General features: G+C 60.1%; 4 protein-coding genes across 4 annotated transcripts; 1 reads left to right on the plus strand and 3 right to left on the minus strand.

Annotated features, from left to right (window-relative positions):
• Positions 1–679: 679 nt before the first annotated feature.
• Positions 680–1,955, minus strand: A1Q1_02567 (uncharacterized protein; the record flags this gene model as incomplete). The annotated part of the gene is made up of 5 exons (XM_014323829.1): positions 680–912; positions 1,053–1,311; positions 1,425–1,612; positions 1,672–1,752; positions 1,811–1,955. The coding sequence occupies 5 exons, from the start codon at positions 1,953–1,955 to the stop codon at positions 680–682; spliced, it is 906 nt and encodes a 301-aa protein (XP_014179304.1).
• Positions 1,956–2,190: 235 nt separating this feature from the next.
• Positions 2,191–6,052, plus strand: A1Q1_02568 (vacuolar protein sorting 41; the record flags this gene model as incomplete). Its single annotated transcript, XM_014323830.1, has 7 exons — positions 2,191–2,344; positions 2,391–3,048; positions 3,141–3,316; positions 3,365–4,398; positions 4,566–4,922; positions 4,972–5,910; positions 5,999–6,052. 7 exons carry the CDS (start codon positions 2,191–2,193, stop codon positions 6,050–6,052), a joined length of 3,372 nt encoding a protein of 1,123 aa, XP_014179305.1.
• Positions 6,053–7,617: 1,565 nt separating this feature from the next.
• Positions 7,618–8,202, minus strand: A1Q1_02569 (uncharacterized protein; the record flags this gene model as incomplete). The annotated part of the gene is made up of 1 exon (XM_014323831.1): positions 7,618–8,202. One exon carries the CDS (start codon positions 8,200–8,202, stop codon positions 7,618–7,620), a length of 585 nt encoding a protein of 194 aa, XP_014179306.1.
• A 4,424-nt stretch (positions 8,203–12,626) lies between these two features.
• On the minus strand, positions 12,627–15,380 carry A1Q1_02570 (chitinase; the record flags this gene model as incomplete). Its single annotated transcript, XM_014323832.1, has 1 exon — positions 12,627–15,380. One exon carries the CDS (start codon positions 15,378–15,380, stop codon positions 12,627–12,629), a length of 2,754 nt encoding a protein of 917 aa, XP_014179307.1.
• Between the last annotated feature and the right edge of the window lie 116 nt (positions 15,381–15,496).

Below are 15,496 nucleotides of genomic sequence, written 5' to 3' on the forward strand. Positions count from 1 at the left end.
CCACTACCAGCGCCTACCTACCCCGCACGGCCAGGCGGCCCAGTTACGTTGCCCACTACAATGCAGGACGTGTAGCACCGTGCGGTATACACGGTGGTCGTGGCGTCTAAACGCTGTGTCGCTGGCTGAGTCTCGGTCCACTGGGTGTTCGCTTATCACGCCAGCATCACTGGTCAGTCGGCCGGCCGTGTCCAGCGCTGGCGCCCACACACGTGGAAATGACAACTGCGACAATGCATCAGAGCCTCGGCCCAGAACAACCAACGAATGGAGGCCAGCGCGCTCTCAAGCACTAGGGTTAGGTGTGGGGAAGTTGACGCCCATGTCGGGGTATCACTTTCGGCCACTCGGCTGTCTCGTCATGCCGATCTCTGGTGCCTCCACTGTATACGCCGGGTGCGGGGTCTGCGGCGCCAGCACCCAACAAACTTTCCACGGTCGGAGCACCGTCTGACACCATCGGTCCCCACGCTGATGCATGGCTACCTCTGTGCCAGCTACACGATACATGATACATTTTACATGGGTGGAAAACCTAAACTCCGCCATTGACACATGGCCCACATGCACACATGCCTGCGTCTTATCCCCGCTCGCTGCGCCGCCTCCCCCGCCGCGCTCTGCCGCTCCCTTCATACCGCCATTCCGCCGCACATCTGTGACCCTCGCCGCCGTTCCGCTACAGCTCACCCACGCCGCTGACGCCAAGATCGCGCCAGAGCTTCGGTCGCCCCTTGTCCTCCCCCGTAAAGTATGCCGCGGCGGACGGTTGAGAGACATCGTCGGCCCACTGGCAACTGTGCCCCTGCTTCTCGAGCAGGACCTTGACGGTAGCCCATGAGAATCGCACCATGCCGCGATAACCGAACACAGGGTCCAGCTGTTGGCGAAGGAATGCCTGTGTTTTGGGATCTGGCAGTCAGCTAAGTGTTCCTCCACTTGTGGACGCTGTGCGGTGATTCGTCGCTCCGCCGTTCATGGCGCTGGTTGCCGCAAGCCGCACCGGCACTTCGGCACAGCTGTATACGCTGCAATACCGCCCCCGCACTTACCAGATGGGTAGCCGCTTCCGCGAATCAGCTCCTCTGCCTCCTCATCACCGGCGCCAGCGGAGCCGGGCATCGGACCCTCAGCATCGACCCAGCCCTCAATGTACCGGTCGCGCGTGACTTTCGCGACGATCGACGCCGCGCCGACGATCTTGAACAGCGAGTCGGCCTTCGGGCATACAAGGAACTTGATCGTCGGGAATTCGGCAGACAGCTTGTCTTGCCATACCTGGGATGGGCCTAGGGCGTCGACGAAGCACTGCTGTTAGCTCGCAGACAAAGGTGGACACAGCTCTGAGAGGTGGGCTAGTCATGAAGAGAAAGAGTGAAGTTGGCATGAAAAGTGGCCATTGATGTTGCGGAAGGAAGACTCACCTCCTGCACGTTGATCCCCCGGTCGAGCGCCGCTCGGATCAACCCCATCGTCGCGTCCTGCGCCTGCTGATTCAGGTTGATGGGAACCTTGCGGAGCATGGCGGCCGAGATGGCTTGCGGAGCCAGAGTTGATGAAGAGTAGCACAATTCGGGGTGCACATCGAATGCCTCCCACAGAGACTGTCGCACTTGCGGCGTGAGAGCCTTGGAATCTGGTCGTCAGTAACACTCCGGCCCCGAGACTCACCATCGAAGCCGAGTCCCTCGAGTGTCGGCTTGAACGACATCGGGCAGAACGCGCAGGCATACACCATCGGTCCAAGGACGGCTGGAATGTAAGCATTGCTTTCAGTATGGCCATTGCAGAGGCTGCTCTGGTGACTCACGTCCTCGCCCAGCCTCGTCGATACCCATGATCCACCCGCCCTTGTTCGCATCGCTCCCCGGCGCTGCCTCAGGCGGTAGCTGAGAGTGGAAGACGTACGAGTCCTGAAGTGCCGGAATGGGTTCGAGGTTGACTGGGTCCGTCATTGTGGTTACTGTCTTCCTTCTTGCCTGTCGTTGCTGTTTGTTATTGCGATCTGTCGCCGCTCATGTCCAGCGACGCGTCGAAAATGAGGCGCGTCGCGCAGACTGATACCACCCGTCCGGTGGAGGTCACCGGGTACACCTCAATACCGACCACGTGGCGTACCGGGACGTCATAGCTCGATGTTGTCACCTTCTCCGATCGCTACCTTCGATAGATCTGACCACGACAACGGCCATGCCGAAGAAGAACAAGCGCGCAAAGGCCAAGGCTAAGGCTAAGGCTGCGCCGCCGAAACCTGCGCCGCCACCTGCAGAGACGCAAGAAGAGACACCGAGCGTGGAGAGCAAGAGCAAGGACGTCTCTGACGCCCCGGAACAACCGCCGAAACGTAAGCTTGAAGCGTCGCCCTCAGAGCTGACCAACAGCGGTTGAAGAGAAGGCTGAGTCTGTCGGTGGAGACGAGAGCGATACGACAGAGGACGGAGACGAAGCACCTGCCGAGCCGAACGTGGACGACAAGGCTGCTGACGCCACCGAACCGATCGCCGATCCGCCGAAGGAAGAAGAGAAGGTCAATGAGCCGTTAGAGCCGTCCACGACGGAGCCGAGTCCCGATACCCCAGAGGAGGAGAAAGGAGAAGAGGAGGAGGCGAGGTCCAAGTCTCCAAGTCCCAGCCCACCATCCGAATTCTCCAAAGACAACAGTGCCCCGGTCACATCCGAGGATGCCGAGGAAGACACAGCTGAAGCGACCACCGCGGCCACGACGGCCGAGAAGCAGGAGGACGAAGTGACAGCCTCTCCGATTGGGGAAGCGTCGAAGGAGGACCCTCCGAATGCTGAAAGCGTAGCGGACCCAGACAGCGACGCATCGGCTGAGGAGGACGACAGCGACGAGGAAGACGAGGACGAGGAAGGCGACGAGGATGGCGTCGACAAGGATGAGGAGGAAGAGGAACCCGTCGGCGCCGAAAGAGAAGCCGAGAGTGTTGGCGAAGACGAAGAGGATGATACCGATGGGGAGTCCGAGGATGACGAGGAAGACGAAGACGACGAGTCCGATGACGAGGACGACGATGAGGACGAGGAACCGTGAGTTGCCAATATTCTATCCCAGCTGACCACAGTGTGCTCAAGTACGAGCGAGTGAAGAATCGGGTACCAGAGATCCTGGGCAAGGACAGTGCAACTGCCCTGGACGTGTCATCCCGCGTTGTTGCGCTGGGCACTCAGAACGGCATGGTACATGTGCTCACGTACGAGGGAGCAAAGGTCAACTCCTTCCGGCCACATGCTGCCAACGTCACGGCCCTGAGGCTAGACGAGGACAACGACTTTGTCGCAACGGCCAGCATGGAGGGTGAGTTGTAGCATGGAGATCGTACGAACTGACATTCAGGCCGCGTAGTGATTCACTCACTCACGAGCACCGAGTCGTACGCGTTCGACTACAAGCGTCCGATGAACGCCATCGCGCTCGAACCTGGCTTTGCGAAGAGCAAGAATCGACGATTCGTGTGCGGCGGTATGCTGGGCAACCTCGTTCTGCAGGAGAAGGGCTGGCTCGGTTACCGCGAGCAGATCCTGCACTCGGGAGAGGGTCCTATCTGGGCAATCGAATGGAGGGGCAACTTGATCGCGTGGGCTAATGACCACGGCGTTAAGATCTACGACACAGTGTCACAGCAACGGATAGGTTACGTCGACCGAGGAGCCAATGCTCCGCGAGCCGAGCTTTTCAAGCCAACACTTGTGTGGAAGGACGACCGGACACTCGTGATCGGGTGGGCGGACTACGTGAAGGTTGTGCGCGTGCGCAACAGACCAAAGGGCCAACAAGGACTGCCACCTCTTAGTATCGAGGTGCTCTCGGTCTGGGAGGTGGACTGCATGGTGGCCGGTCTCGCGCCGTATCACACGTCAGGCAACGTGATCCTCGCCTACATCCCGCCGGATACGTACGAGAATGAGGCGACGCAGGACCGCGCTGAACAGCGGCGAAAAGCCGCGAACCGGCCAGAGCTGCGCATCATCGATCGCGGTGACGAGATTGCCGCCGACGAGCTGGCCGTGGCGTCGTACGAGCTCTATGGCTGCAATGACTACCACCTCGCCGCCTCCAAGCGACAAGACGATGTCGACGTCTTCCTCGTTCTGACGCCGAGTGACCTCGTACTCGTCCGCCCTCGTGATGCCGCGGACCACATTGACTGGCTCGTCGATCGAGAGCGCTACGAAGAAGCCCTCACAGCAGCTGAAGAGTTACAGGCCAAGCACGGCGGTGCACTCGACGTCCAGGCCATTGGGTTAAAGTACATGCGCCATCTGGTCAGCGAGGAGAACTACGAGCAGGCAGCCTCGCTGGCGCCGAAGGTCTTGAGACGAGACGCCGAGTTGTGGGAGAGTTGGATCTACAAGTTTGCCCAGCACAACCATCTCGAGGTAAGCTGTCTGTTCCCTGGCGGTAGCTGACATCAGGAAATCATCTCCCGGATCCCTGTGAAGGACCCGGTGCTAAGCCCGGAGGTGTACGAGATGGTGCTGAACCACCTGCTGCTGAACGACAACACTGTGAGCTAATACTTGCGCTGGCGCTAAGCTTACGTCAGAAACTCTTGAGCACGGTCAAGGCGTGGCCCACGGACGTGTACGATAGCGATAAGGTTGTGTCTGCCGTCCAGAGTGAGCTGGGCGCGACCAAGGACGACCCTATGCTTCTCGAAGTCCTGGCCGAGCTGTACATTGGGCGCAACCAACCCGCCCGAGCGCTGCCGTACTACTTGCGTCTGCGAAAACCTAACGTGTTTGACCTCATCCGTGACTACAATCTGTTCGACGCCGTGCGGGACCAGGCGTTGCTGCTCGTCGAGTTTGATCAGGAGCGGATCAAGAATGACCCACAGGCCAAGGAGGGCAAACATGGCGCAGCGATTGAACTCCTGGTCAACCACGCTCTGGCGATTCCAGTGAGTCGAACATCAGCTTTGGCGCGTGTCTTCTGCAGCTGACGTACAGGTCGATCGGGTCGTGAAGCAGCTGTCAGCGAAGCCGCAATACCTGTACATGTACCTCGACGGGCTATTTGACGCGGACCCCGCCGCGTGCCAACCGTACAGTGACGAGATGGTCTCCCTGTACGCCGAGTACGACCATCCGCGGCTGATGCCGTTCCTCCGCGCCTCCAACTTCTACGACCTGGAGCGTGCGCTGCGCATCTGCGAGTCGCACGATTACGTGCATGAGACCGTCTTCCTGCTCGGCCGCATGGGCAACAACCTCAAGGCGCTGCACCTAATCATCGAGCGGCTAGGGGACGTGCGTCTCGCTATCGACTTTGCAGAGGAGCAGCGCGACGACGATCTCTGGGAGGCGCTGCTCGCGCACTCGGAAACGAGACCAGAGTTCATCCGCGCGCTGCTCGAGCACGGCGGCGAGATCAACCCCGTCCGCCTGATCCAGCGCATCAAGGAGGGACTCGAGATCCCGGGCCTCAAGCCCGCTCTCGTCAAGGTGCTCCAGGCATCCAACCTCAGCGTCACATTACTCGAAGGCTGCCAGCGCATCCTGAACGGCGACTGCAGCGGGCTCGCCATCACGCTGCAGCGCGGGCAGGTGACTGGCGCGCATGCGACTCGTGAGTGCTCACGCCGCTCACCTGCACTTCCTTTCGTCCAGCTGACCCCAGCCACCTCAACGTGCGCCGTGTGCGAGAAACCGCTCTTCGACGCCTCAAAGACGTCCGGCCCCGACTCGCTCGTGCTCGTCTATCTCTGCCGGCACCCCGTGCATGCGACGTGCGCAGTCTTGAACGACGACACGGAGCTCCCCGAGCGACCGGAGAATGCGGCCGCGCTCCGCCTCCTGCTCGCCGACAATGCGCCGAATGCGGCGCACCTCTCGAGCCATCGCGCGCAGCAGCGCGCCCTCGGCTCCAAGCTCAGCTACGAGGCGATGGTGCGTGTGCGTGTTGGGCCCTGTCCGGTCTGCGCACACGAGCGCGGGCAGCGGACGGGGCAGCAGGACCGCATGTCTGTTGTTCCAGGACGGCCGATACTCGCGTGATCGTCGAGAAGGTCGCCGCCTCATTCCTGTATGAGACAGTCAGCACGAAGGAGCAATGGCGCTCGGCCAACTCGGCATACTCGGCACACCAAGATGTGAGCAAGGTGTGAGGCGTGAGTCAGTCTCACGTCATGTCTCACGCGTGTTGCTGGAATCCGAACAACGGCAACGCGTGGAAGCAGTGCACGGGCCGACCCGCGACCCGCAGACACAGCACGCAGGCACTGCTACGGCACCGAGACGCGGGCAGCAGTGGAAAGGCAGCGGAGTTATGTAAGAGTTGTATGCATAGAGTTACTGGAACGGCTTCGTCCCGATGCTGATGCAGTAAGCGTACGAGAGGTGAGGTCTCGTGACGCTGGGTTCCTTGCGCTTTCCTTTTCCTCCAAACCTTCCCTTCCGCCTGCGTGAGTTGGGGAAGGAAAGGATGGGGCAGAGGGGAAAGCCAAGGAGGGGAATAGCGAAGAGGGAATAGTGAACAGGGGTAAGAGAGAAAGCAATGGAATCAATATAGAAACTATGTACAAGGTATCGAATAGTCCTTGGAGATTTGTACCCAAATAGAGAGATGAAAAAGTGTCCGTTTGTTTGGCGGCTAGCGCGGTTGCGGCTTGCGCGTGCAGTGTCCAGTGTGTTGTTGTTCGATGCTAGGTTGAGGGTTGAGAGGGTTGAGGGTTGGGGCGAGGAGGGGCAAGATGAGCCGACGAGGACAGAGAGGGTCAAACAGCCGCGTTGGAGTAAGCCCAGGGAGGCTTGACCGAGTGATCAAACTAACACAAGGCAGAGAGCTCACGAGAGAGAGAGAGCGAGATAGAATAGCAGGGGTAAGAAGGGTGGGAACAGAGTTGAGTTCCGACGCGGCATGTGTAAGAGGATGCCGTTGTTTCGCGTTTCCGCCGAAAGCGCGGGATCGCGGGCCAGGGCAAGCTGCGTTTTCGCTCCCAGACATCTCTAGCTAGAATGCAGCGGGCAGGCGGGCAGGCGGGCTTCGGTCAGAGCTTCGAATGCTTGGAGCAGTTATGCCTACCGAGCATAGGCTAGCTCATGCCCGCTCTGCTGTGCGCTCTTGGATTCGATGGGGTTGGGTGGCGAAATGAGCGAAATGACTGCGGCCATGCGGCCAACCAGACCCGCTGCCTGCGGAGCAGAAGCGATAAGCAGCAGCGAGTTGGCGGCGCGATCGGACTTGCAGCCCTCGCTCGTTCGGGGCGAACAGAACACTGAACCCGACTGCGCTGGATGTACCAGGAGCCAACTGCGAGTCTGGGCTGACAGGCTGGCGGCTGAGACAAGTGGCGCCGTGTGTGGCGTGTCGTCGAATTCGGTGCCGTGGCGGTTCAGCCTGTCGCGAGGTCCTGGCGGCGTGCGCGGCGTCGTCCTCTGCGAATGTTGGCTGCTTGTGTGGATGAAAGGTGAGGCTGATGTCGTCGAGGCGTGGGGATGAGGCGTGAAGTTGAGGCGTGTGAGGCGACATGAGGCTGGGGTGGTTGTGGGAGCATGCAATGATTGGAGGCGATGGTGCGAGGCAGCTGCGACAATGTCACGAGGCAGCGGTGAGGCAAAGGGTGGTGGGCACGCTGTTGCTGCGCGGCATGAGGCTTAGTGCAGATCAAGCATGTGCTCGAGCGCCGGGCCGTTGCCCTCTGCCAGATCCGTGACGAGGAGATGCAGGCTGCCCAGCGCGAGCGTAATGGTACACAGCGCGAGGAGCGCCGCTATCCGCCTTGCGAGAGCGCTGGTGCCCTTGCTGCCCGGCTCAGCAGCGACGGGGACAGGTAACCGCCTGCTGTCGCGCTCGACGAGATCCCAGCTCGCGACAGAGGTAACCACTCCGCCGATGCGGTTGAGAACCTCGAGGTCCCAGTCACCAATCTCAGCGGAGAGGACAGAGGCGAAGGATGTGAACACACCAAAGAAGGCGATGAACACAGCCCAGACGCCCGAGAAGAGGCGCCTGATGTCGACACCGAGGGCGAAGGACGTCGCCTCGATGAAGCTCGGTTCCGGCTTGGCGGGGGCGAACTTGAAGCCGTAGGCGACGGAGAGGTGGCCGTTCGGGTGGAAGGTGTGTTGCCGCGCCTGGGAGATGATGAGCTGCGCGTACGGCTCGTTGATCGTCGGGGCGGGGGAGAGGACGATGGCCGGCGCAGAGGCTGATGGAGGGAGGAGCGTAACGTCCTCCATTTTGATCGATGCTATCGTATGTCGACGATCGGAAGGTGGTGAACGGTCGACAGTGACAGCTGGATGACAAGGGGAGGGTCGAGATGAGGGAGGAGGGGAGATAAAGGGAGGAGGTAAAGAACGACTGGACACTGATGGACGAAAAACAAGATAAAGCGCAACGCTAACAAACACCGAGCAGGCCGCCGAGCAGCTTGCGAGGGATGTCGGGCGAAGAGGCGTCGGGCGCTACGTTCGGAAGAATGGATGTGTGAGAAAGAATGCTAAGAGATGTCGAGATTGCGTTTGGGCGCTATTTTTCGGTGTCCAGATGGGTTCTGTGGACCCAGTCTTGGACGCTGGCAGCCGGAATGCGTTCGATGTTTCGCTCTCCTCGATGCTCGATCCCAGACGTCAGACAAGCGCTGAGGATTGCAGCAGCATCCAGGAGCCAGGGGGACAACGCAATTGGTGTCACTACGTCAGAGCCGGCGTACCAGGAACGGAGCAGGACGCGGGCAGCAATTGCAGGGTAATTAGGGAATCGCAGGGTCGAAGAGGGGAGGGCAGGGAAGGGGATCGATGCGGCAAGGCAGTCGAAGCAGATGCAGGCGGCGGCAGCAGAGGCGGCTAAGGCGGCAGGGGGGCAAAGGCAAGGGACGAGCGATCACTGGTAATATCACGGGTAGTACCGATGGGCTCCTGTACGATGCTTGGTTTTCGGAGAGTTGTACGGGGACGTGGTCGATGTCAGTGTGGGTGCGGGACAGGCGGGGCGCTGCACGGGCTCTCTTCTCGCTTGCTTCTTAAGACCTGCTTGTAGCCGTATAAAACACACTCGAAGCATGCTCTGTGAAGCTGTAACGGGGGGGCACAATCTTGTCAGAACGGGGGTCCTCGAGCTCGATTGACATCATCCACACCACACGCTACCGCTGCACCAGACGATCGTGCGTTGCGCAGCCCACGGCCGCCGCCATGGCTAGTGCGCCGCTAGTCAAGAGAAGGGGTATTGGCCGTGGTGGTGCCCAAACACCAGGTAACTGGCAACTCTAAACTTGTGGTAGCAGAGTTCTAGCGCAGAGCCAACGCGGCACCGTTCTCACACACTCGATCCACCGTCCTGGCTCCCTGTGCCTGCGACCCTGCATCCGGGTTCTTCCCTGAAATCATCCGACCTTCTTCAGGCGCGAGCGCTCTAGCCTTGGGGCCGGAGACAGAGTCCTTCCGCCGTACTGACCATACAGGTCCAAGGCGGCATGCACGGTCTCCGATCTCCTCTTCTGCATCGTGTACGAAGTGCGCGCCAGCCTCCTCGGACATCGGCATACTAACCGCACTGACTGTTGAATGCTGACAATGCTGACGCTCAGCCGTACGCCCAGATACGGATCGAAGATCAGATGCCAGATTCACCGAACACCCGAACTTTGATCTAGAAACGAGGTCCATGCCGTCGCCAGTGTGCTTGCTCGCTGCTCGACGCCCTGCAGACGTTCCCACACACACACGCAATGGCTTCCGAGCCGAGATACCGCAATGCCGGCTCTTGGTATTCTTCGCATCAACCGTATTTCGTCCTGACCGTGGTGGTGGTGGCGAGGGCGCTGAATGTATTTGGCGCCTGCCTTTCAACCACTCAGTCGCCTCCAGCGGCGTCCGACGCCACCAAAACATAGGTAAATGCGGAAACGGCCCGAAAGCGAAGCGAAGTTGCAGACAACCCATGCAATCCCACCCAGAGGTCGGAGAGTGGACATCCGCCAAGTCATGCACTAACGGCTCGACCGGCTTCTGTTAATTCACGGACTAATAAAACACGGCTAGCAGCACTACTGAATCGTACAATCTGATGTGCAGACTTGTCCTAAACTGCGGATCTGCCTTCGTTTAGCATCTGCCGTTGCGAACAAGACAGCGAGCAGCTTCTGCCGTGTAATGGATCTCGTCTGCAAGCCACGAGTCCAGACTGTTTTGGAAGACCGCTCGACCTACCAACCTCTTGGCAGCGAGGTTAGCCATGAGCCATTAAGAAGCGTTGCAAAGAGGTCAAGTGAGCATCAGAATGCCGCTGCCGATCGGGCTGAATGCTCCGAGCCACGGAACCTCAAAAAGCGCGGCGTTCGCTCGTACTGAAAATACCTGCTTATTCCAGGTAAACCATGAATCGCCTCAATAGCCATGAATACCCCGCTTCCTGGTCCGACCCACTGTTGCGCGCTGTTCATTTGCCAGTTTTGTACGGACCCACGCTGCTTTATGGGTCGAGCCCAAAATCCCACTCCGGCGGATCACTCTAGCCCCCAGCCTCGCGAGCCTCGGACTTGCTGGTCCCTGCGGCGGCCGGACTCTCGGCTTTCCGCTGTCCTTGCCCATCACTGGCGAGTTGACGGTGCTTGGGGTAAAGTTGAGTGGGCTTTGGATCGCCACGGGCCTTGGAAACCAAGTTAGCGGACGCCGCGTGCCTTGCGTCGAGGGCTCGGTCTGCAGATCGCGCCGAGCGAGCGGCGGCAGCGGAGGCAGACCGAGCACGCGTCGTTCGTGCTGCGCAAGGCGTCATCTATGCGCCGAGGTCGCCGAACGCTATCCACACAAGGCCTGCGACGATCCGCAGGTGGTGCATTTAGTGTCCAGACCAGTTACTGCTACACTTGACATTCACCGAAGTATATCCAGCTGTCCCATCCCCTATCAATACCGCTGTCCTGTATCAGCACTATTGTCGGCCAACGTGCACAAGCGTGCACTGTCTGCAGCACCAAAGACAGCCCATGTGCTGCGGGACGAGCATCTAACAGCACACCAGCTGCATGCCAATTGGCTCCAGTCTCCCGTCCTCATGCGGCACAACGTTGGTGCGTGCTCTTCCTCGTGGGCGGCATGCATAGCGCCCTACACCCCTGAAACGAAGTGTAGCGGAATGAGCTCCGAAATGACCAGTCCTAAGGCCTAATGAAATCCGACGGTGTCTGGTGCGCATGGTGCGGACAGGTGGGACCGCTGCCGTACTGATGAGCGCATATGAGCGCTTGATGACATTGACTGAGGGACGGGAATTGCCAGTATTGGCAGGAATCACCTAAGTGTACCTGGGTCAATCAGCGATACCGGCACGCCCACTATAGCATTATCGGATGCTGACTGTACTGACTGGGATACTCACTCGCTGCTCATCGCATGTCACTTCCAGCGCTTCACTCCCAGCCTAACCGCACCAGAGTAGGCGCCTACTGTGCGCAGAGGTTACGCCGGAAGCCCGTCCAAGCACACCTCTAGCTAGTATGCACCAATCATGCGCAGTCCGTGCCCAAAAACACCTGCCCAGCGCCTGAGAGCACCTGTGGCTTCACTGCATCCCTCACTCGACCCTCATGCCGCACGCCCGTCGCACCGTCCCTGTCGATCGCTCTTCGGTCCTCCCTGGGTGCAAAACTTCTTCGGCCAACTTTGCTCAACCACAGGTTGCCATAGGTTGACTTCAGCTGCAACCCCCGAATTCCTCAAGTGCCAAGCCCGACTAATCGATGCCGAAAGAGTACTGCTGATCACCGAGTAATCCGGCGGCTTCATTCCTCCGCTGCGCTCGCGGTGCAAACGTGCTTCAGCTGCAAACGGTAGTGTGCGCACTCCACTTTACAGCACGGGCGAGCACATGTGTTCTGGTGTGCTTGCACATGTGTTCGCCGGCATACACGGCATGCACGGCTGAGCTGATGCTAGCGATTTCGGACGGCTGGCCGAGAACGGTTTGACGCTACGATGCTCCAACGCTGCTCCGCACCGCACAGTCCACAATCGACAGAGCTACGAGATAAGACGTCAAAGCTAGGATGCTCTGCATGCGTGGCTGCGCGCTCCATGGTCTGGACCCGGCTCCGTTCCATCAAGCTCTGGGCTCATTCACAACGTTCACAAAGAGGGTGAGTGACCTTTCGAAGACTTCATCGGTTCCCGTACAATCAACGCACAAAGCATCGTACAATTATTGCACTGAGCTGATTGAATCAGACACTGTCGCAGACGAGACTGCGCAAGTCCAGACAATTCATAACTCTAATCTACACTCATGCTTATCGTCTGACCGGGCATACACTTCAAGCTTCACTCTCTCCAGACCTCTGCGTGAGAACGCACTCTTCATTAGTCATGCGCTTAGAGCTTGATCACTCTGGGTGACTCGCCGCTGTGGAGCTGGTGAGTAACGATCAACTGAAGTACCCTCAAGCAGCCTCCCTGCAAAGTAGCGTCTGATGTTGTGACCCACACACAAATAATGCATCATTGTTTGTTTCAGACACCGCCTGCGACCAGCGCAGACGAAATGTTCCTTTCTATGGTACTGATTAACGCTCAACGAGCGGGACTCCCGGTCGCGCACCCACGCGACAGGCTACGTTAGTTATAACTATCTATCTACGGAAGGGGTGAGGAGTAGTGTGTTGTGATTAGATGCCCATACCCGAGCGAGCGGCCGAGATGAGGGGGAAGCCCTCGAGGTCGCCGTCCATGGCCCAGACAGAGCAACCCTTGAGGCCAGCCTGAGCAGCGAACTGACCCTTGAGGTTGAACGACTCGGTGTCGTCGTACGTGATGATCTGGCCAGACGCCTCAGACTTGAGCCAGGGAGTAGACGAGCACTCGTCCCAGTTGCGGGTGAAGCCACCAGCGCCAGTGAAGCCGTTGCCGTCCTTGACAAGAGCACCCTGGTTGAAGATGGACGCAAAGGTGATCTGGCCAGAGGACGTGCCACCCTCGTCGTTCTTGATCGTGACAGCACGCTTCGAGACAGGGTAAGGGTAGGTGCGGCGCTGGAGATGGTCGGCGCTGGAGATCTGGATGTAGCCGTAGGCAGCGAGACCGAGAGAGATCTTGTGCGCGGGCATACCAGCACCGGTCCAGGCAGCGACAGCAGCGTAGGCGTTGGCAGTGGGCTGGGACGAGGTCTTGCAGCCGTCCTTGAGGGGTCCGTTGGGTCCAGGCTCAGTCGACGAGCCGTAGATGTCGTAGTTCATGATCAGGATCCAGTCAAAGATCTCGGCGAATCCGGAAACGTCGGACATGGGCTGGCCGCTGGAACCGTAGAAGGGCCAGACCTGGGTAGCGGCAGTGATCAAGGCAGGAGACGGGAGAGCCTTGCGGAGCTCCTTTAGGAAGATGAGGTAGTTGTCCGAGTCGCTGGCAGACACGGCGTTGCCGGCCGCACCAGGAGCGCCGGGGTACTCCCAGTCGAGATCAATGCCATCGAGGTTGTACTTCTTGTAGGCGGAAACACAGGCGTCGACAAAGTTGGAACGGCCAGAGGCGGTGCTCATGATCGTGGAGAAGTGAGCAGAACCAGTCCAGCCACCGATGGAAAGAACGACACGCTTGCCGGCCGAGTGAGCAGAGTTGGCGAGACGGGTGAGCAGGTCAGGACCGTTGCCCTGCGAGAACTGCAGGACACCAGAGGCATCAGGCTCAGCGAAGGCGTAGTTGACGACGTCGAACTTGGACCAGTCGATGGACTCGGGGGGAAGCTTGTTGGCGGTCCAGTCGGCCCAGTAGCCGCTCAGGATCCGGTCACCGGTGTCACCAGTGGGCTTGGGAACGCTGGGAGACGACTCGGCAGTGGAAGAAGGGGCCTGAGAAGGAACCTGGGAAGGAGCCTGGGAGGGGGTCTCGGTAGCCGAGGCGGTGGCAGTGCCAGAGGGCGTCCACGCGCCATCACCGGGACCGGGAGTCCACCAGACCGTGGTCGAGGTCGTGTCGGGCTGCCACCAGGGCGAGGTGCTCGTGGGCTCGGTGCCTTCGTCTGTGTCAGTAGGGCTAATCCAGTCGTCAGAGTCGCGGCTCGAGACCGAAACCCAGACCGAGGAAGCCTCGGAGCTGGAAGCGGACTCGATCGAGCCAGACGCCGAAGCGCTAGGCGTGGGGGACGCGGATGGAGACTCGGACGTGCTTGAGGCAGTGCCCGAGTCGTCGCTCGGCGAAGGAGAGCTAGCGGACGGGGTCTCCGACGCCGCAGCAGACGAAGCGGAGGCCTCGTTGCTGGCTGAGGCGCTGGCGGACTCGGTAACGGAAGCGGAGGCGGAGCTCGCCGAGGCAGACTCGGAAGCAGAAGCAGTGGCAGAAGCCGTCGCGGAGGCACTGGGCTCACCAGGGGTAACCGAACCGGCAGAGGCGGAGACGATGTCGGAGGGCGCAGTGCCTGAAGGAGCGTTAGAGCTGCTCGGTTCGGTCTCGTTGCCGGAAGGGAGAGCGCTGGGGAGAGCAGAGGTGACGTTGGCGCTCGCCGAGGGCTCAGGAAGGGTGACGTTGCCGGAGGGGAGCGCAGTGGGGAGAGCGGAGGAGATGTCCGCGCTCGTAGATGGCTCCGTCTCGTTGCCCGAAGCAGTGGGCAGAGCGGACGTCACGTTCGAGCTGGCAGAAGGCTCGGTACCATTGCCCGACGGGGAAGCAGTGGGCAGAGCAGACGTCACGTTGGCGCTGGCAGAAGGTTCCGTCTCATTGCCCGAGGGAAGAGGTGTCGGGAGCACCGAAGTGGCGTTGGCGCTGACCGACGGCTCAGTCACATTGCCAGAGGGAAGGGCAGACGGCAGAGCCGAAGTCGAGTTGTCGCTCGGCGACGGCTCAGTCTCGTTGCCAGAAGGCAGGGCCGAGGGCAGCAGAGAGGTACCGTTCGCAGTCGGCGAAGGCTGGGTTCCGTTGCCGCTGGGCAGAGCGGTGGGCAGCAACGAGGTGGAGTTGCCTCCAGTGGGAGAAGGAAGGGTCTCATTTCCGGAAGGGGAAGACGTGGGCAGAACGCTCGTGGCGTTCGCCTCCGAAGAAGGAGACGGGAGAGCAGTGTCGTTGCCAGTGATGCTAGGGAGAGGCACCGCGGTGGGGTCTGAGGAAGGGGCACCAGTGGGGTCAACCCAGATGGTCTGGGTCGTGGTCATCGGAACAACGATGGTGGTCGTAGCCGTAATGGGCAGGCCACGCTCGTCGAAGCCAATGACATCGCCGGGGTAGAAGTAACGCTTACCTTCCTCAATGTTCTGGCGGACGGCAATGTGCTCTCCCTTCTGGCGGAACTGGACGTAGTGGTCCCCGCCAGCGGGTTCCGGGCTACGCTTCACAGGGTTCAGCTCGCCCTTCTGGCGGAACTGGACGTAGTGATCACCGCCAGCGGCGTTCACTCCGGCCAGCGCGGGGAGAACCAGCAGAAGTGCGTTGAGCATGACGAAGCGTGAAGGCACACAACACGGGTGGGATGGGGGTTAGGGGGTTGGGGAAGACCGGCTTCCGATGGTTGACAGCGCAGCTGTGTTGGTTGACGAGGCCCTCCGGGGGTTGT

Source organism: Trichosporon asahii (assembly GCF_000293215.1).
Source record: "Trichosporon asahii var. asahii CBS 2479 unplaced genomic scaffold scaffold00051, whole genome shotgun sequence".
NCBI classification, from domain to species: domain Eukaryota; kingdom Fungi; phylum Basidiomycota; class Tremellomycetes; order Trichosporonales; family Trichosporonaceae; genus Trichosporon; species Trichosporon asahii.